This window comes from Tamandua tetradactyla, chromosome 1 (genome assembly GCF_023851605.1).
Source record: "Tamandua tetradactyla isolate mTamTet1 chromosome 1, mTamTet1.pri, whole genome shotgun sequence".
NCBI lineage: Eukaryota > Metazoa > Chordata > Mammalia > Pilosa > Myrmecophagidae > Tamandua > Tamandua tetradactyla.
Genome location: NC_135327.1, coordinates 47,266,533 through 47,288,528, shown reverse-complemented (window position 1 = coordinate 47,288,528; position 21,996 = coordinate 47,266,533). Strand labels below are relative to the sequence as shown.

Genomic DNA, 21,996 nt, shown 5'->3' with positions numbered 1-21,996 from the left:
CAAAGTTGGAATGCCTGAGGAAATTACTCAACTTAGACAGCCCAGAATTATATCTAGCCAAATAGTTACAGTGCTCTACTTTAACTTGTGTTAAAGTAATTTTTTAGCTATCTTACATGTAAACTGAGAGAACATTTGTTTGTATTCTATGAACACTTGAGTCAAATATGGCATAGTGAAAACTCAATTATAGTATCTGTGACAGTTAAATTTTTTAGATGTTCAATTACACAAAAGATAACATACTTCACATAAAAATTTTTTGAAGAAAAAGGGAAAACCTCACACAATAGCATATGTACAAGGAACTAAGCCTTTTTAAGATTTTCTAGAAGTACCCAAGCTTATCTGGAAATGTCAATCAAAATTGGAAAAAATGTTGATATGTGTTCATTAGAGCATTTGCTGATTTGGCTTAGGATATTCTACCAAAAATGGAACGATATTTTTCTTTAATTTATTATTTAAAATATTTTAAATAGAAAAATCACTTTAGATATCCACTCCTTTTTCCGTTATTAATCTGCCTAATTGACAAATAAATATATAACGTAATTAAGCAGAAAAATGACATTACAGCAATTTATTTTGGTGTTTTTATAATTGAAAGCCACAGAATTGTAGTACAAAGAGTTATTGGTCGAAAGACAATACTGTATGGTCCCACTGATGTGAACCGACATTGGAGAATAAACTTGGAATATGTCATTGGTAACAGAGTCCAGCAGGAGTTAGAAACAGGGTAAGATAATGGGTAATTGGAGCTGAAGGGATACAGACTGTGCAGCAGGACTAGATACAAAACTCTAAAATGGACAACACAATAATACCTAATTGTAAAGTAATCATATTAAAACACTGAATGAAGCTGCATCTGAGCTATAGGGTTTTGTTGTTGTTGTTGTTGCTGTTGTTTTGTTTTTTGTTTGTTTTTGTCTGTCTGGTTGTGTTTTTTTTGTTTTTACTATTATTATTTTTATTTTTTTTCTCTATATTAACATTCTATATCTTTTTCTGTTGTGTTGCTAGTTCTTCTAAACCGATGCAGATGTACTAAGAAACGATGATCATGCATCTACGTGATGATGTTAAGAATTATTGATTGCATATGTAGAATGGTATGATTTCTAAATGTTGGGTTAATTTCTTTTTTTCTTTTTTCCGTTAATTAATAAAAAAATAAATTAAAAAAAGTCAATTGTGATGATAAAAAAATTTAAACCTTCTAGCCTTCTATATTCTGGAGCAGCTAGAAGGAAAATTGTGAGAGGTTCATACCGTAGCCCATGACAAACTCTGGGATCTGTCTTGTAACTACTTGTTGAAGAGTGCTTTGAAAACTATTGCTTTTTTCTTTCTTTGCTTTGTATATAAGTTAAACTATACAATAAAAAAGTTAAAAAAATTAAAAAAAAAAGAGTTATTGGTCAAACATAACATAAATCTCTAAAATGACATACTGGCTTCAGTACCCTTGCACATCTGAAATAGTTTTAAAGTTTGTTTTCATTGGGTCATTTATGATATCCAGGAAGAGGTTAGCATACACAGTACCTGAAATTATCTTTTCCACATAAGCCATTTCTCTAGTACTGCCAAATATGGCATCCACTTATACTTCCCTTCATCCTAAATAATTATCCCTTTTAACCATGTCGACAATAACATAGAAATATCACTCAAAAAGAACCTAAAAGATCATGGAATTACAATAACTTAAACCATGTTTTATCAATGTAGAGGCATGGTGAGAACGGGGGAGGGTGATTACTAACTTATACGTCCTCTATAAACTATGCTTCTTTTTATTAAAATGACTTCCAAGCCACTAGAAAATGCTGTTAACATCTGCACACACTCCATGAAAGGGAAGCATAAATAAGTAAGCAAACCTGAGTTTTCTAGGAAGCCTAATATTTTATTGTATGATGTCCTGTGTTACAGTACATCCATGTCATGAACCTGTCAGAAAATGTGTACACCATGCAAGAGACTGGACCATGGATAAGAATCATTGCTAAAGATTCCCTGGAGGTGGAATGGCCAAAGAACTTTTGCCAACTAGGATGTTTAAGATTAAATTTTAAGCTGTTTGCTCTCCTGTAGTGACATGAAACCCTTCACTGGTTCTAATCTAAAGTAGAGTTTGCTATAAATTTAAAAATTAGATAGATGATAATAGATAAGTAGATACGTAGAGGATAGCTAAAAATTTTAAAGCAATGTTTTGATCTGCTTTGAAGCAGGATTTACGCTACGGTCTTGATCAGAAACTTAAAAATGCTGTAACAAGTTTCTTCCTCATTCCTTTCCAGATACTGAATAAAGGATAGACAAAATCTTAAAATCAAAAAGCAGCTTTTCAGATTGGCCTTCATGATATTAGCCTGTGATTTTGTTGAACACAGAAAAAAATCTTCTTCACTTTTTCCTCAAAAGCAAACACACACCCAAAAAATAGACAGTAGATTATAAAACCAATGCCCAGAATGACAAAGATCCAAAAATACACGAACACGCACACATACACACAAGCAAATTGATTCAAAACTCACACTATAAATTCAAGAACCAATAAATCCAATTAAATTCCTTTTGTCTAATATTCTCTATTAACATAGGACTAGAAGACATTTTATACTCAAGAACCCAAAAGTCTGAATTGCTTCACATAGCCAAAACACAGGATTATTACCAACTCTATCACACGAATACATATAGCTTTAAGTAGCTCCAAAAAGAATTCCATAATGTAATATATTCTTGGACAGTAATGACTCCCAGGGCATAATAAAGGTTCACACATAAAGTTACATGCTCCTCAGGATCTGCTAAGTCTGGTCTCTGACCATATCTCCTGCCATAATCACACAAAATGAGTACATCTGATGAGGTCCACACAGCTCATCAAGAAATGGCTGGAAAAGGTTGAAATAATTCTTCATGTTCCCTTCAGAACAAAGTAAAATATAATAAGCTCTGTACTAAAATTCAGTCTTAGCCAAATGCTAATACAGGGTTTAGCTGTAGTGTAAAATTAATCTAGGAAGTAATAATGGATTCAGTTTTCTTTTTATTAAAAAAAAGAAAGGAAAAAAAATCACTGCTTTTCCATTAAGCAGTGCTATAAAGCATATTTAAGTTCTAGAGTCTTAGGCATCAGTACTCAAAAAAAGTGTTTTAAAAAGAGCATAACTTACTTTTACTGTCCCAGGCTAACTGGGGTTTGTCTGGTGCTTCTTTGTCTGCACATGTCCACCCACAGCCTGTCTTCTAATTAAATCAATGCTCTAGCAGCAGAACAAGCAAATAAGTTGCCTCCCATCTGCATACAGCTCTTCTGGACACATTTCCCTTGGTCAGAAGGTGGAAATTCTTGGGAGAGGTGATTTTCTCTGCCTCTTCACAAGAAGAACATGGATACTTGGCTGGATGCAACTCCATGAAGTGTAACTGTGTGTGTACACCTCAAAAAATAAAACAAAAATGCAGAGAAATATAAAGACTCTATAAACAGCTGGAACACACAGAAATACTGAAGCACCACTGGAAATACTGCTACACAAGCAGGCAAAGTAGGGTCTTTTCCTGAAATAATCAGTGACAGCAAGTTTAAGGGAAAAAAAAAAGAGCATCTAAAGTTAAAACTTGAATTTCATGCGATAAAAACACTTTAAATACTACAATGGAAAAAAGATAAACCTCTTTACTTCACATACATAAAAATAATGCTTCCCCCCATAATGAAAAAATGATACCAGCAATGGAAGAGAAAAATGAGACTTTCAAGGGTGGTTGGCCTAAAATTAGACTTACCAGCCACATTATGGTTAATGGACACTTGTGTACATGGGAGTTAAATATACCAAGCAGTATTTGCAGTGTTTGCAACACTATGGAAGAGGAGAAGAAAAGGGTATGAGGGATTACTGAAACACTCAGCTGCCCTCTGCTTACAAAAAGAAAACTTCCGCAAAGCAAAAAATGTGTAGAAGAATGGAGATGATCACTTGTTTAAATAATTTTTCAACCTCCCACATAAACAGAGACAACCTCAACATAGATGCCCATATGGTTCTACAATAAAACCAGTACTGAAGAGGGGGTAGGGTGTGGTTAAGCATCTTCTCACAGAGAAGCAAACCTGTTAAAGAACGGGATATATCAGCCCTTACTAAGGTTCCCTTATGCCCTAGATATGCCCATATGCCAGTAACAAAAAAGCATGCCACCACAGGATATCCATGACCACTGAGCATTTTAAGGACTAACAGGCCTTGGTAATCTCTATTTCCCTGAGATACATGGACAAGTCAGCAGTTCCAAGAAAGGAGGTGTGGCCTAACAATGTGGGCACAGAAGCCTGGGCTGGGGTCCATAAACAACTGACTATTCAACTGTGATTCACATCCTAGATATCCCTGCATTAAAGAAATGCATGCAGAGGTGGCCCTGGGTATAATACAATGGTGAGTTACAGATTATGTGTCACAGTATTATATATAATGATATAAATATATAGTAATACAAATATCTACTTTCTTCCTCTCATACTCCATAATATCATCCAACTGGATAAGAAGTTACCTCTTAAAGAACTTTCCAAGGGTTTATAAGCAAGTATTACATTGGATTATATGGGGAGTCAAAGGCAGTGGACTGTCTTTAGCAGAGACAAAATCTTGTGCCCAACAGAATCTGCTCTTTAAATGTCAAAGCATTTGGACAATCTGTTTTGTCATGAATTACCTCTCCCCTGACCACAGGGAACTTAAAGGATGAATCTAGTCAATGAAAGAACTGCAGGACTTGCTTGGAACAAAATAATTTCAACAAAACATTTTTAATAAAGGGCCCTGTATAATTTTTTCTAAACCAAATTTTTAAAAAGCCGTCCCCATCACTATAATTAATGTACAGTATTCTACCTACCAAAATAAGCAATTTTCAAATGAACTCACCAAAATCTCTCAAAAGTTACATCAAGATCTTCAAAATCTCAGCCTGATTCATCAGCTTTCTCACAGAAAACTAAAAATACTCCTTCAAAAGTTTGTCATTCATATTTCACCCATAATTCCCTACTAGAGCTTCTTAAATCAGCTGGCTATTTTTCTTTTAGAAAAGCATCAATGTGCAAAGAAAATGTTAGTATTTTATCAGTAGTTCATTTGCAATCAAAATCCATAAAACACTTTCCTAAAAATTTAGGAACTTTCCTAAAAAGAAAAAAACAGCGACATAATGATTCACTCAGATCTATATCCAATTTCCTCAAAGGAGAAATTTGCATAAGAAGCTAAACCATGTTAAAATGTGTAAAATCAAGGTCTGGGTTTTAAAATCCACCATCACTACCTGAACTAATTTTAAAAGCAGCCATAACTGTCTTCCAAATGAACAGCCTCGATTTGAATTCCAAATTGTTTTACATTATTTGTCTTCTCTGATTTGAATGAAATAAGAATAGTACTACCCAATGAATAGAGGTCATTTTCCCATCAGTCAAAAGAATAATCTCAAAAAAATAAAAATCCACAAATAGCGAAATGAAGCAATAGGATCACATCAATTTAACAATAAACCATTAAAACACGAGCTATAAACTGAACTTTCCATTCTCTTCCCCACATTTTGAGGGTACACAAAATGTACTTTGGAGTCACATCATTTTAATTGTACTGCAGATTGGCCACCTTCCCTCCCAAAATCCTGAAGAGAGAAGCTGGTCAGTTTAGTAAGTAGGAACTAATGCATTTCCCATTCCTCCCGCTCTACCCCCATCCCACTTATCCACTTATGTAAATAAAGAAAACCCCTCTGGTATCCAGAGTGGCAGCTTTAAGAAGTGACAGCCTTAAGATGACACGACTTGTCTGTAGTGATGGATAAGAAAAATGAAACTTCCACCAACTCATCAGTTTCCCAGAAGAGCTCAAAAATGGTGGTCTGCATAAATCCCTCTGATATATCTATCAGTTATCCTGAAAGTTTCCCTTTCTTTCTTGTCTCTCCCTGCTCCCCTGCATCAAGTTGAGATCAGTGTACTTTTCATTATTTGGGTTAAGTGCAAATCATCATTTTTTTTTAATTACTAGGCTGGATACTCCTTCCAACAATTAAAGACCATTAAACCACTTCAGTCATTTCAATCCACAGTAATTCTAGTGTTCAAGGAATTCAAACTAATTTCAGTATCTGCTGAGTTAACTTACAGGAATCAAGTCAAAAATACAGTTTTTTAAATCAAAAGGTACATTCCAAGACAAAAAGAAAAGGTATGATGGTTGTTCATATCTATTCAAATAAATGAGTAAGGCAAGATTTAGCTCTAATGCGAAACCTGATCAAAACGAAAAAGTAGTTGTTCTCAATAAAGCATTATAAATCAGGCTCTTGGATTTTTTCAGCACTTTTCTGTAGGCTGAAAGGACTAATATTGTTATTTATATTTTTCTAAGTACAGAAAATATCAGAATCCTTTCTTATATATTTGCATTGAACTACACTATTACAATACTTCTTTAACTGAACTCTTTATTTGAAAATCTCACCCTGTTTAAAGGTGACAAATTACAATTATGCAAGGCGACAGAAACTGCAGAGGGCAGTATAAGCATGACTTTCAACTTAATTCTTAAGATTCAGGAAGATTCTTCCAATTAATGCAGCCTTAGCCTTTAAACTATTAAACATGTTTCAATCAAAGATTTCATAGAAAAAGGAATTTTTTAAGATAATTATTTGAAATCCTTCCCCAAATTTAATAATTAAAAGAGAGAAAGTGTACTCAAAGTCACTCAGGCCATGAGTAAAGCTCAATTACTCATGAAAAACTCATTCCAAAATGTATTTCTAATCATTTTTAAGTATGAATAAGTAAGCCTTTTTAAAGTAGAATTCATCACTGGGGGGAAATGCAATGAAAGGTGCAACATGATATATGTATGACTTGAGAAGATAAAGGTATCCTAAGATGAAAAGAAAAACTTAATTTTACTCAATTTTTTTATTCATAGGTGCCATTGTAGTATATCCCCAGCTGCTAGTTAAGCTTCTTTCCTCACCCATATAGACTCCATGCACTTGTTATTTCAGGATAACATCTAATGAACAAAAGAGAGTAATGTTCAACTAACAATTGAATTAAATTAAGTGAAACCTTTCTGGTGTGTGCATTCTGAGTAAAAGTAAGATTTGGTGGTATTGTATATTTTTATTTTATCCACATGATATAATTAACCTTTCCTTGATGTTATAAAACTTGTCATTAGACGTTTACTTTGTCTAAATTTCCTGTAGCATACAATCTAACTTAACTTCTCTGGCCAGTTCAGTTAAACAACCTAAAACACGGCACCTAGAATTGTGAACAAGGTCTTGCAATTCTGTATAGCTTAATGTAATATCTGGGATATTCTACAGTATATTGGGCAGATAATTAAAAAGTATTGGCAAAGTTCCTTGAGGGACTAGAAAAACATATGGAACTATTAAACTTTCCCACCTAGAAATCCCAGATACTCTCTCAAACATTAGGGACTCCAAGTAAATAATAAGCCAAGCCCTTGATCTTGAGGCTTGCTCTTATGAAACTTATTGTCATAAAATTTTACCTAAGAGTTACTTCCAGAGAAGCTCTTTTGTTGCTCAGATGTGGCCTCTCTCTAAGCCTAACTCTGCAAGTAAAATCATTACCCACCCCACTACGTGGGACATGACATCCAAAGGTCTAAGTCTCCCTGGCATCAAGGGGCATAACTCCCAGAGATGAACCTAGCACTGGCACCATAGGATTGACAATGCCTTCCTAAGGAAAGGGGGGAAAAGAAATGTAACAAAATAAGGTATCAGTGGCTAAGAGATTTCAAATAAAGTCAAGAGACTATGCTAGGAGGTTGTTACTCTTACGCAAGCTTCAGCTAGATGTTGTTAATAACCATGGTATGCCAAGCCCCAAACAACATATTCCTGTAAACCCTAAAGAGTACCCAGGCTTCCATCTGAGACTCTATAAAAGCTTCACTAAGTTTATTTTTCAGAAACCTATAATTTCCAGATGGTTCCTAGGCCAGATAAGCCCTGAAGCCCAGAGTTACCAGTGTCCCCAAGAACATCAAACAGTTGTATTCCTTTATTCCATAATGTCAACACCCATTTACAACATGAAGTTAGAATGGCCGTTGCCCAAATATCCCTAAAGAGTGGGAGAAGGATCAAAGGAGAAGGAGGAGTTAAAATAGACAGGATTTAACAAATGAGTATGACTACTGGATAATTTTATTGATATTTCTTTTTTAGTTTCCAGTGTCTTAGAGCAGCTACAAGGAAATCCCTAAAATTGTAGAACTAAAACCCATACCACACTTCAAAATGTTTTCTACCACTACCTGTTAAAATGTACTTTGAAGTGTATCCCTTTTTTGTATATATGTTATATTTCACAACAAAAATGTGAAAAAAAAAGCTTGTCATAATAGTTACCATGAAAATTCACCTTGTACGTATCATTTCCAAAGCACCTCAAAACATAATAGGAATAACTGCTAATAGTTATCAGGTGCTTACAAAATGCCACACACTGTTCTAAGTAATTAACATATATTAACTAAGTTATTCTTCACAACATGCCTATAAAGTAGGAATTATTATTATCCACATATTATAAAGGGAAACTGAATCAAGGAGAGTCTGTGACATGCCAAGAGACACAGGGCTAATGACTGGTAGAGCTGGCATAAGACATTAGTTACAACAGGAGGGGACCCACACATCCCCAGGTCACATGCCTCAGGAACAAAGCTATAACAGAACTGGAGTCCACCAGAGATGTTCACCTTCCTTGACTACATTAGGACCAAGCTGAAGGCATTTACAAAGAAACTAAATTTTATAAAACATGATCAAAAGCACAGCTTCACAATTAAGCAAGGAATATGAAGAAAACATGGCTAGGACTCATAGTAAACTGGACATTTTCAAAGGAAAGGCAAGGTCTGGCATGACAGGGAAGATATCCTCATAATGAGAGCCTAAACACAAGGTCCACAATCTGGTCAATTTGGGAACATCTAGTCTAGGTATCACTTCCTCCCCCAAACTCATCAATGTTTTATCTTCATGTCTTACTTGATTCAACTCCCCAAGTAGTCTCCTTAGCCAGAAAACTAATTGTTCACTATAATCCACTACACTGACTGATACAACCTATATTCTGTAAATTTAAGCAGCACAAGACAACCTTCTGAAGCCTTCAGTATTCCCTAGACAAACTCATCAGATTAAGAAACCTAAGAGATCCCAGGAGTACTCAGAATCACAGTCAAAAATGAGAGCCTCCCCACTCAATTTCACAAGGTATGCACTTAACTGAGGCCAATGGTAGGAATCATATCATGGACAAGACAAACATCACAGAACACAGCTTTGGGATATATATCTAATGGCTAGATGTGTAGAAAACCTCCCCTTCCACTGTAGACACTTTTAGACAGTTGGATTTTTTACTTTTAAACAACAGTACATATATTACTTTGGGGGATGTTAAATTCAGGAAATTTTACTACTGCAAATATTGAGGAAACTTAAGAATCCAGTTATCATTAACTTTTGTATTCATGACTCTCACAAAAAGGGGGGTGGATTTAATGGACTTTTACATCACTCAGAAAAGTACCCAATGAAAACAACCTAACAGCATCACAGGCTTCTTCATGACTTTGGTAATACTGTTGGGAAAACTGGTCATATAATTTATGGCTGCCTAATTCAACAGTTTCATGTCAGTTAAAACAAAGAATATAAGCTCATAAACAGAAAAAAAAATACCTCAAGTTCCACCAGAGCTGCAGTCACTGCATCTGTTGCAAGAGCTCCAGCCTGTAGCTTCTCGATTGCCTATGGAACCAAAGGGAGAGTGTATTCACTGTAAAACCACAACTTCTCAAACCTACCCACAAACTCTAAAGACTTAAAGAGGTATTAGAAACATTTATAGTTAATAAAAATTGATCACTAGTTCCATATCATGCTTCAAGACATAAGTTAGTTAGATTTAAAACAAGCAAGTATTTATATTCGGGTTAATTTATAATATATCTCACTTAATATTTTTCAAATTAAGAAAAGGAATAAAATCTGGCCACTAACTAAATGTAAAGTGGAAGGAATCTGGTAGGTGAAACGGCTTCTTTTATCACAAGACAATTCAAAATAGCCACATCAATTACACAAATTCAGTTTGGTTTAAATATCCTGACAATTCATACTTTATATAGATAACTGGATTTTGGACTAAGCTAATACTTACTCTTCTCATTTTTACTACTCTCTGCATCAATATCTATATAAACAGTAGCATGTCAGAATCATCAGATGGAACCATGTTTAACAAAAGCATTTTGTGCTAGAATGTAATTTATATTAAGATAAACCATACTATTTTGTAATATAAACTACAGAGAGTAAAGAAGAAGAGAAAGATAGACAAACAGACAGAGACAGACACACATCTAAATTAATTATTAAAGTCCTAGTTTAGTTAACAAAGAGAAAGTTCAAAAACTAAGAATTTTATTCCTCATTAAACTTTGTGTCTTTTTTTCAGGTGCATGGTCTGGGAAACGAACCTGGCTCATTAAACTTTTAAGAAACTGATGAATTCTATAAATTGAGGAAGTTAATAACATAGTCCAAATACATTATTTCTGGGATTATAGTTTTATAAGTAAACATTTCTTTTCAGATAATAGAAGTTTTCACACTTTTAAATAAGATAAAACAGCTTTAGGGGACATCTAAATTTTAGCTCTAACAATATTTAATTTAAAAAACAATAAAATAGTCTAATTTATTTATGGAATTTCATTCATAAGAAAAAGCTTAAACTCCAATAAAGTATAACATTGCTATTAAATGGAATGTAAATATAAATGAAAAGAGCTGAGGGAGACCTACTTAACTTGATTTACAATAAACAGTTAAGATTCTATTTGCATAAAAAGTAATAGAAGGTGGGTGGACAATGGCTCAGTGGCAGAGCTCTAGTCTGCCATGCCGGGGACCGGGTTCGTTTCCTGGTGCCTGCCCATGTAAAAATGTAATGGAAGGTTTACATATTACAGTATATAGTCAGGATCAAAATTAAAACAAACAATATTTCTTCTAATTACATTCCTACTCCCACATTAGGTATTCAACAATTTAGGAAAGCCTCAAAGAGCACAACTGAGCACAAGGACAAAGCTAAACCCAGAAATGACAATGAATTTGCTATACACAAACTACATGATAAAAACAGAAGGAAAAAGTACAGAATAATCTTAGAAAAATACCCATTTTAATTTTTTTGTTATTTTTCTTCCTTCTATGGAAAGACATGTTGGCTGCCTTTTAGCTGTTTTCCCCTTCTCTTTTATAGAACTCAATGCCATTGCTAGGATTAAAAGAGATGATTATGTGCCCACAATTCCAGAAATACAAGCTTTAGTCTGGGGAAGGAGAGGAGAGATCTAAGCAGCATTTGGAGAATAAAAAACATAACTTGAAATAAACAAAAAAAAAAAGATCCCACAAATAAAATCAAAATAACTTTGTGGTACAAACCAAAGACTTCTTTAAAAACAAAACTTTAGAATTTTAAATTTCAAGGTAAAGCTACTATGTGCTAAAAAACTGAAATGTTTGCATCATAAAATTTACACATACCTTTTGACATGCTCGTTTGCATACATGTTTGTACTCCTTGGCTTTAGACTCAGAATGATAACCTGCACCTGTAGCAGAAAAATTAATCAATTGCTGCTTATCACTAAAATATCAGTGACCTTACGTTTATTATATATCCCATACAAACTGATACTGCCCTAGTGAAAATAAAACAATTGCTCTAAATGTATGGAGCTATGAAAATCTAATAGTTTCTTTCTCCAACCATAAAAGCCTTTTTAATATTTTGAATTAACTTATTTTTCAAAAATATTTTTCTGTCAGAAGCCCCAGAAACAATCCATGTTCCCAGGGTTACCCCGTCCCTCCTTCCACGAGCCTCACTCCAAAGTTCTTGCTTTGGTCTGGAGTTTATAACCCAGAAGGTATCAGGGACAGGATCCCATCACATTCCCCTTTGTTGACCTTTAGAAATTCCCTGTTGTTTTGGGAAATTACTGCTCAGAATCCAGAATTCTTAACAGTTACTTCAGAAAATGAAGTACCTTCTCACATGAAGAGATGCTCATTCTGATTAGCTATAAGGGAAATGCAGATCAAGACTATAATGAGATACTGTCTCACATCTATAAGAACAAACAGGAAACTAATCTATTAAACAAACAGGAAACTACAAATGTTTGAGAGAATGTGGAGAAATTGGAATACTTATGCACTGCTGGTGGGAATGTATATGCTACAGCCACTATGGAAAACAGTCTGGTGGTTCCTCAGAAAACTAAATATCAAGTTTCCCTATGACCTGGCAATAACACTACTTGGTATATACCCAGAAGAGCTGAAAGCAGTGACACAAAGAGACATTTGCACACTGATCTTCATAGCAATATTATTCACAATCACCCCAAAAGAAGGAAACAATCCAAATGCCCATCAGCAGACAAGTGGATTAACAAAATGTGGCATATACCTACAATGGAATATTATGCAACAGTAAGATGAAATGATGTCCTGAAGCACATGACAAGATGGATGAGCCCTAGGGACATAATGCTGAGTGAATAAAACAGATACAAAAGGATAGATACTGTGTGATTCCACTTTTATGAACGGTAAAGGTAAAATCAGAGACTTATAATACAAAATATAGGGGACTTAGAAATACATGGAAGCTTGAGATAGGTGAACAGTAAGCTAACGAGGTTGAAATGAATTTTAAGGAAATAGACAGAAGTGAAGGAAGTTCACTAGTGGGTCTTTAAGTAATATCACCATATTGAAGGTGAACATGGTTGAAAGGGGTTGTATATACTTATGTGTGCCCCCGAATAACACACAAATATAAATAAATTCTTACATGAATTACTGCAAAGGTATGAATCTTGTACAAAGTGTGTATAATTTCAGGGTATGAAGGGAAAACTGCTATTGCATTCTATGGGCTGTGTTTAACAGGAAAACACCAACTGGACCACAGCAATACCAGGGGTACATAATAGGGGGAGGGACAAGAGTTATGGGGAGGTTTGTATTTTCTATTTGGTGAGGGTGGGTTTCTTGGTTATCTTTCTCTTGAGAACAATGAAATTATCTAAAATTGAGAGTGTTGATGGACTGCTGATTTTGGATGTTATACATGAGGCCCAGCAGATGGACATGGCTGGAAGATGTGCTAAGAAGCAGACTGGAGAAAAATGGTGTAAACATATGATCAAACATTGTGCTGCTACAAATGGGAATGAATCTGTGAGGCATGCAACAATGTGAATGAACCTGTGGGGCATTTAGTGAGACAAAATAAGCCAAAAACAAAAGGGCAAATATTTTATGATCTCATTTAGAAAATACTTATTTAAAAAACTGGGGCCTAGATTATAAGCTCTTACAGCAGTCACATTTATTCTACAACAGTAACTGTTATTTCTGGATTTTGAGAGGTTGTTTCATATATGTATAAACTGGTATTTAGAGATTAGAGTAAAGCCAATCAGGTTGGAGTTAAGTTAATTCAGAAAACAGGGGTAAGGAAGACATTGTCTGTATTTTAGAACTTCAGCCACTCTTTGAAACCAAAGAAAGAAAGGTTTATTTTGCTCAGAATCTACATTTTCTGTAGCACATAATCTAACTCAACCTGTCTGGATAGATCATTTAAAGACTGCAAACACAGGAAGCGAAGAATAACGAGGGACTTTAATCCTGTAGAGTTTAATGTAATGCCTGGATACATCCCACAGTTTATTAAGAATATAATCAAAAAGTATTGACAAAGTCCCTTGAGGGATAGGAGAAAAAATATGGAACTATTAAACTTTACCACCAGGGAAACCCCAGATACTATGTCAAACATTAGGGACACCCAAATCAATAGGCTAAGCCCTTGATCTTGAGGACTGCTCTTGCGAAGCTTATGTATGTAGTGGAGAAGCTTAGCTTACCTACAATCATGCATAAGAGTCACATCTGAAAGACCTCTTTTGTTGCTCAGGTGGGGCCTCTCTCTCTCTAAGCCAAACTATGCAAGTGAAACCACTGCCTTCCCCACTACATGGGACATAATATCCAGGGGCAAAAATCTCCCTGGAGGCATGGGAAATGACTTCCAAGGATGACCTTGGCCCTGGCACCATGGGATCAACAATTACATCCTGACCAAAAGGAGGAAAAGAAGTATAACAAATAAGGTAACAGCGGTTAAGAGAGTTCAAATAGAGTCAAGAGGCTACTGTGGAGGTCACTCTTAGGCAAGATTCAGGTAGACATTGCTACCTATTATAACTTGCCAAACCCCAACCAGGACCATTCCAGCCAATCCTAAAGGATACCTAGGGCATTATATAAGATTCTACAAAGGTTCCATGCACTAGGGTAACTCAGAAACCTACAACCTCCAGATGGGTCCCTGGACAAGATAAATCCTGAATTGCAGAGGGGCCAGCCTCTCAGGAACATCAACTAGTTCCATTCCCCCATCCCATATTACTGATAGCCCTTTTCAACATGAAAAAGTTAGAATGGGCATAGCCCAAATACCCCTAAAGCGTAGGAGAAAGATCAAAGGTGATGCTGGAATTATACAGAGAAGGTCATGTTTAACAAATAAGTATGAGTGCTGAATCATTACTTTGATATTTATTTTAGTCTCCAATACCCTAGAGCAGCTAGAAGCAAAAACCTAAAATGGTGGAATTGTAACCCATACCAAACTCTGAAATCTGTTCTACAACTAGTTATTGTGATGTACTTTTGAAATCTATTGCTTTTTTGTATGTTATTTATTACAAAAAAGCAAAAAAAAAAAAAAAAAGAGAAGGAAGAGTAAAGCAGAGAAGATAGGATTTAACAAATGAGTATGACTACTGAATCATTATATTGATATTTCTTTTGGTCTCCAATATCTTGGAGTAGCTAGAAGGAAAAAGGAAAAATCAGGGACCTGTAACCCTACTAAACTTTAAAATCTGTTCTATAACTACTTGTTAAAATATACTTGGAAATTTATTGCTGTTTGTATATATGTTATATTTCACAATAAAACAAAGTTAAAAAGAAAAGCTTCTGAGCAATCTTTGAAGAAGTGTCACACCCCACCTGTCTACCATGGCTGCTACCACAACTCCCATTCAACATTTTAATGTTCTCACCCACCCAAGGGAATGTATTTCAGAGTTTCTCTGAAATGTCAGTAACATCATATTCAAGACTGCCTACTAGAAATCCTGGATTAGAAATCCTATTAAAGTCCCTGCCTTTTTTCAGATCAGCCAGTCACTTCCTCAAGACAATATCTCTGAATAGATTTATTTCTCTAAGGGGATTATTTCTTGCTTAGTCAGGGATCTTAGAACAGCCTTAGTAAGAAAAAAACAAAGACAAGAGCCTTTAAACTCTGATCATCAGGCCTCTAAACAAAGTTCTTTAACAGAGAGTACTGAAGCCACCCCATCCCAAAAGTCCCACGGGGTCCAGTCTAAGGAAGATTAAGAACTACATCGCTAGGCCTCATAACTGGAGCTTCTCTGACATAAACCTAATCCACCTTTCCTCAACTTGGAGAAAGAACTGGTTCACAGAGCGATGGTACAGGGATCCAGGATAGCAGAAAAGATATCTAAGCAACTGGGAGCCATAAAACACCCACATTCTCATCCTGTTCCTCAGGAGATTTCATAGAGCCCCTGCTAATATTTCATAGGTATCTCTTCATGGTCCTATAAGAATAAGTGATCCCAGTTTTGTCTTAGATTGCAGAGGCCCTAAGACGGAACAATACAGTACATGGAGTAAAATAGTATTAACAAGTAACTGTCTGATTAGAATTTGGAAAAAGTCTCAGTTTGGTCCCAGTATCTCCTTAATAACTGGTTAATACTTGCTAATTCTTGGTTTAACAAAGGAAAGGAAGGCTCAGGATCCAAGCCACAGACACACATCAGTTATCTAGCTAAACTTTAATTACAGTTTTGTTTGTATTGTATATAACATTATTTTCTCTCTATGGCATGTGATACAGATATTCCATTTAAGTTTATAAAGTGTTATTTTTTTAACATTACTTTTAACTATTATTTTTAAATATTAGGTAAATGGTATAGGCAGTATACAAATCTAGGAAAAATTAAGAATCTGCTACTGGAATGAAATCTGGGCAAGTCTTCTCTACTGCTAAATTAAACAGTTCTAAAATTCCTACACTGGATGAGGAATTTAATTTTTGTCCCTTAAATGTACAAGATATTTATTTCTCCAAGTGCTGGTTTGAAACTATCATGTACCCCAGAAAAGCCATGTTCTTCAATCCTCATTCAATATTGCTGGGTGGGATCTTTTTCATTATTTCCATGGAGATGTGATCCACCCAATTGTGGGTGGTACCTTTTGCTCAGGTAGTGTGCCAGTCTGAATCTGTGGTGGACCCCAGAAAAGCCATGCCCTTTGATCCTCATTCAATACTGCTGGGTGGGAGCATTTTGATTGTTTCTATAAAGATGTGACCCACCTAACTGTGGGTGGTAACTTTTGATTAGATGATTTCCATGGAGGTGTGTCACCACCCACTGAAGGTGGAGTTGCTTGCTGGAACCCTTTAAAAGAGGAAACATTTTGGAGAGAGTCTCCTTTTGGTAGAGCCACGAGAAAGCTAGAAGATTCCACCATGTTCGCCATGTGCCCTTCCAGCTGAGAGAGAAATGTTGAATGTCGTTAGCCTTCTTGAACCAAGGTATCTTTCCCCGGATGCCTTAAACTGGACATTTCTATAGACTTGTTTTAATTGGGACATTTTCTCAGCCTTAGAACTGTAAACTAGCAACTTATAAAAGGGGATAAACTAGCTTTTATCCCCTTGATAAAAGCCATTCCGTTTCTGATATGTTGCATTCCGGCAGCTAGCAAACTAGAACAGGTAGTTTCCATGGAGATACGTCTTCACCCATTCAAGGCGGGGTTGCTTACTGGAACCCTTTAAGAGGGAAACATTTTGGAAAAAGCTTTAGTGCCCACAGAGCCCACACAGCCAGGGATCTTTGGACACACAAAAGGAAAACACCCCAGGGAAGCCTTATGAAATGAGAGAAAGCTAGCAGATGTCGCCATGTGCCTTCCCAGCTGAGAGAGAAACCCCAAACTTCATCAGACCTTTCTTAGAAGTTAAGGTATCTTTCTCTGGATGCTTTAGTTTGGATATTTTCAAGGCTTTAGAACTGTAAACTTGCAACTTAATAAATTCCCTTTTTAAAAGCCATTCTGCTTTTAGTAAAGTGCATTCTGGCAGCTTAACAAACTAAAACACTACATAAGCATTCATTCTATTTGACCTAATAATTTAGAAGAGGAATCAACTGTTAATCCACACATTCTCCAGCCATAACCTGCATTTCCTCCTCCTATCTCTGGCCCCCAGCACCAACTTTATCTGAGATTCATTACCATCTAGTGTTTGTCTGAGAGAGGAGGGCTATATTTGACATGACAGTCATAGAAAACAACACTTTCCAACTAATCAAGAGCTCTATGTTGTTACTTGTTATGAATTTCAGACACTTTTTGTACATTTTTCAAATGTTTATTCAGAAAAACTCACTGGGTACTATCGAAGATGCACCATCAGCTTGGTGTAGTGGAAAGAACACTGGACTAGAAGTACGAAGACAGGAGTTCTAATTCCAGGTCTACAGCTCTAACTAGGTTATTTCTGTTACTTTATCTCATCTCTTTATAAAATGACCTGTAAGAAATGGGACTAAACAAACCTGTTTTTTAAAGACCCTTCTGGAATAGATTTTATGAGATCTCAAGTCATCAAGTCAGGATATAGCCAAAGCTTAATGACCAAATGGGATATCAGTTTTACAAGAACAATTCCACTTTTCAGCCCATCCTGCTCCCATCCCGTTTAACAGTAAGAGGAAGGTTAAAAGGAAACCCAGTCATTCCTACTTCCCTTCACAGATACACAGACTTTAGACAAACAAAAATATCCAAAGAAAAGAGAACCTACTAAGCTGATATCTGAGCAGAGCTGCACTGCTCTGAAGCCCAAGAGTTTTCAATGATGGGGGATCCCGACATAGACGTTCTGGCCTCATCTCTGAAGTAGAAAATTACAGGCTGATACTAGTACTGAGGGCAAGAGACCAGGATCTATTGGGCTCAGTTTTCTCAACCTGACTCTAGAAGCAACTAGCTGTGTGGCTGAAGTCACTTACTCTCTCTGGTCTTAAAATTCTTCATTTATAATATTAAGAGAGCAAATCAGCTCTAAGATTGTATGATTAGACCCTCAGATGGCTACAGTCTATTATGGAGCCAATCATATTTTTTTCAGCAATATTTTTATTTTTAAAAACACAAACCAGAGTTTCTAAAATGACTGTATGCCAGGTTTTAACACCACCTACGTACGTCTATTATAGTGGGTAAAAGGAAATAATGGGTGAGTGGAGTGAAGAAGACATAGGAAGAGCCTGCCATTAACCTGTAACTGGGGACTACTACTGAAGTCAATCTCCTTGGTCCCAACTCCTGTGTGGCAGTTTGGCTTCTCCAGACATGAAATTCAATTCTCAACGTACTTTAAGACAAGAAAAAACAGACTCACGCACTTAGGGCTTACCTGCATGCACCAGCACAAAGCCCCCTCGCTTCTCTTTATGGGATTGCTTTGTTTCCAGTTCTTTGGCTGTTATTTTAACAGCAGACACCTGACATGATCTGGAAGGCAGCCCTTCCCCTGAGCTCATCCCCTTCTCCATGGTCATTCTCCAAGATTACCATCTTCTATTGAGAAAAGAGCATACTTCCATCCAAAAGCAATTTCAGGAGAGGAATTACCCTAGAGGAAAACCGGCAAAAATTATATGCATTTCTTTCCACCAACACACACATTACTTATACAAATTCATGCAAAGATAAATTTCAAAACACTTATTTTTAAAATTATTTAACAGGGAAATAAAAATAGAAAAAAATTAAATGATTAGAATTTAAATCTCACTGTCCACTGACAGTATTTGCTTGAAGTCATATTGAAAGAATTTGTAAAAAGACCCTATTACTGAGTCCAAAGACATTTCATCTTTCTTTCATCTACCTTCAAATAATCTTCAATATAACTTAAAAAACACTTTCTACTCCCTCAAACCAAATGCTAATAATTTCTGGGGAATTCTAGAAGCATAGGTGGTGCTGGCAATATTGCTGAGCCTTGATAGAAAGCCTACATTGTTATTTATATAAACAAAGAAATGAAGCAACATACAGTTTTTTACCTGCCTATAAAGACACTTTTACGAGGGTTTGATGCGTCACAGCTCAATTTGTAAAACAAAATTGCCAACAAAACCATATGACTAAACCAAGAAATTAAAATAGCACTTCTGGAAATAGCCAACTTTCATGAAAAGCATACTTCTGAGGTTTTCAACAGATAAATGATGAGACATAAAATTCAATAAAACAAACCACAAACAACTTATGGTAAATGTTTCTGATTTTTCTCAATATTATTAGCTCACAAGCTTCTAGCAATTCTGGCTTCATAACAATAATTATGGTACAAAACATTATTGCTTTATTAAAATATGAATTGCTTTACACACATTTTCAGTAAAAGATGCGTATAGTTTTTACAATTCTTTCCTATTTCCTATTTTGTTTATAATTATATTGAAACAATAACTGCTAAATCTAACAAAAATTTGAGCTTTTATTTTTGTTCTTTCACAGATTCATTTCTTAGTATTTTTTTCTTGTAATTTTCAAATGTATTGGTCCACAACGGATAATTTTTAAAAAGTGGATCCATCCTTTAATAGAAATGGATCTTAGAAACACTGAAATGTGGTATTTTAACTTTCCTTAATTCCTAGTTAAAAACAGGCCATTTTATTTTTATTATATATCATTTATTGGACAGATAGCTTAAAATCATACACACACACATACACACTGTTTTGTTGAAAGTTTAACATATGTTCATAAATGTAGGAAAACATTTTGATTACAAAAGCATGCTGATCTTGATTAAATAACAGTAAATTAAAATGTTGGTTTTTATTTTTGTTTTGTGGTGGATGCTATTTCCTAACAATGGTTCCTTCCCAATGACTTCACAAGAATATGCTCCAATTATCTTTATTTTATTTTGGTTATTTCTCACAATATTTTGCTGAGATAGGCTACTATTTATTCATGTATCAGATGAAGAAGTGGGATTTAAGTAATTAGTCTTTCATCAGCTGGCTCAAGCATGCCCCCATGCCCAGCCGCCCACTAGGCTAAGAGCAGAAACTTGAGTGAAAACTCTAGCTCTGTAAAATCAAGAGCTTCAGTTAAAATGAAAACACATCCAAACATGATGGGCTGTTAAGACTTCAAGATGCTGTTATCTCACTGATATCAGATGGATCACTGTTATCAGATGGATCTCACTGTTATCAGATGGGTCTTTTCATAAAGAAGAAATCACAATGTAAATTTTATACTTAATAAAAAATAAATTATAACATCTACAGTTTATAGTAATACAGTCTTTATGTTATTGGCATTTTAATATAGCTAAAATCTTTAAATATTGCTTCTCAAACTTGTCTAAAAATGAAATAAAACATGGAAGATAAATTACTATGCTATTTCTTGAGCAATCTATCCTCCCTCATAGACTATCTGAAAAGTATTTAACAAACCATTTAAACTCAGTAACCCTTCCAAAAACGCTGGCCCTCAAATTTATGCGGACTGAGAAAGAACTCGAGCAGAAAAGCTCCAATATACAATTCTGGCCTCCAATTCCCAATGGCCACTGGAATGTTTATATTTCTATTAGAAATGATGCAACTTCTACTTCAAAGCCAGTTTTTGTTTAACTCAGAACCCTAACTTGCCTAATAAATAAAAGAGTTTCAGCCAATGACTAAAAAGACAACCTAACAGAACAACAACAACAAAAAAATACAACTGTCCAAATATCAATTTACAGAAAAAAATATGATAGTTTAAACAGATAAGCAGATAAAAAGAGAAGAGATACAAAATAAAACTACACTCACTTTTTTTTACCTAGACAAACATCAAAAATTAAGACAGCCTCATGTTTTGAGGGGATAGAGAAACAGGAGCTCTTTTACACTAACTAGTAGGGGTATCATAAATTGGTGTAATACAAGGGTAATATGGAAAAATCAGTCAAAATTACAAAAGCACATCTCTGACCCTACAACTCCACTTCTAGAAATATTTCCTCAGATATACTCACACATGTAAATTTATCTGCAATACAAAAGATTTATCTGCAATATAAAAAGATTTGAACCAAAATAGTCCATTATTAGGGAATAGATTAAAAATAAAAGTAGCCATAGTTAAGAATGAGGAAGTTCTTGATATACAGTTCTTAATATATATGAGTACTGGTTTGAAGCTGTTATATACCCCAGAAAAATCACATCCTTTTTCCTAATCAAATCTTGTGGGCAGTCATAGTTCTTTTAATCCTGATTCAATATTGTGGGTGTACTAACTTTGTTTTCATGGAGATATGACACACCCAGTTGTGGTTGGGATCTGTGACTGGATTGTTTCCATGGAGATGTGACACACCCAGTTGTGGGTGGGAAGTTTTGATTAGATAAAGATTTGACTCTACTCTTTCAAGGTGGGTCTTGATTAGTTTACTAAAGTCCTTCAAAAGGTTTTGGAGAAACCTCAGACATAGATGCTTAGAGAAGAGTTGCTTCAGAGCTGACAAAGACATGGATGTTTGGAGATACTTGGAGTGCCGACAGAGAAAGCAGATACCTAGACACAGGCAAAGCCCAGCAGATACCACCA

General features: G+C 35.3%; 1 protein-coding gene across 8 annotated transcripts in view; it reads right to left on the bottom strand.

Moving 5' to 3' along the window:
* The window catches only part of TASP1 (taspase 1), a 490,143-nt gene that overhangs the window by 462,306 nt on the left and 5,841 nt on the right, over positions 1 to 21,996 (bottom strand). For all 8 annotated transcript variants that reach the window (XR_013157441.1, XR_013157446.1, XM_077115178.1 and 5 more), the window contains exons 2-4: positions 18,782 to 19,000; positions 11,707 to 11,774; positions 9,829 to 9,897 (exon numbers count right to left, since the gene is read on the bottom strand). Coding sequence is in view for 6 of the 8 variants with exons in the window: in XM_077115178.1 (XP_076971293.1) it covers positions 9,829 to 9,897; positions 11,707 to 11,774; positions 18,782 to 18,926 (282 nt within the window). In the remaining 2 variants the exon portion in view is untranslated. The remainder of the gene's footprint in view (positions 1 to 9,828; positions 9,898 to 11,706; positions 11,775 to 18,781; positions 19,001 to 21,996) is intronic.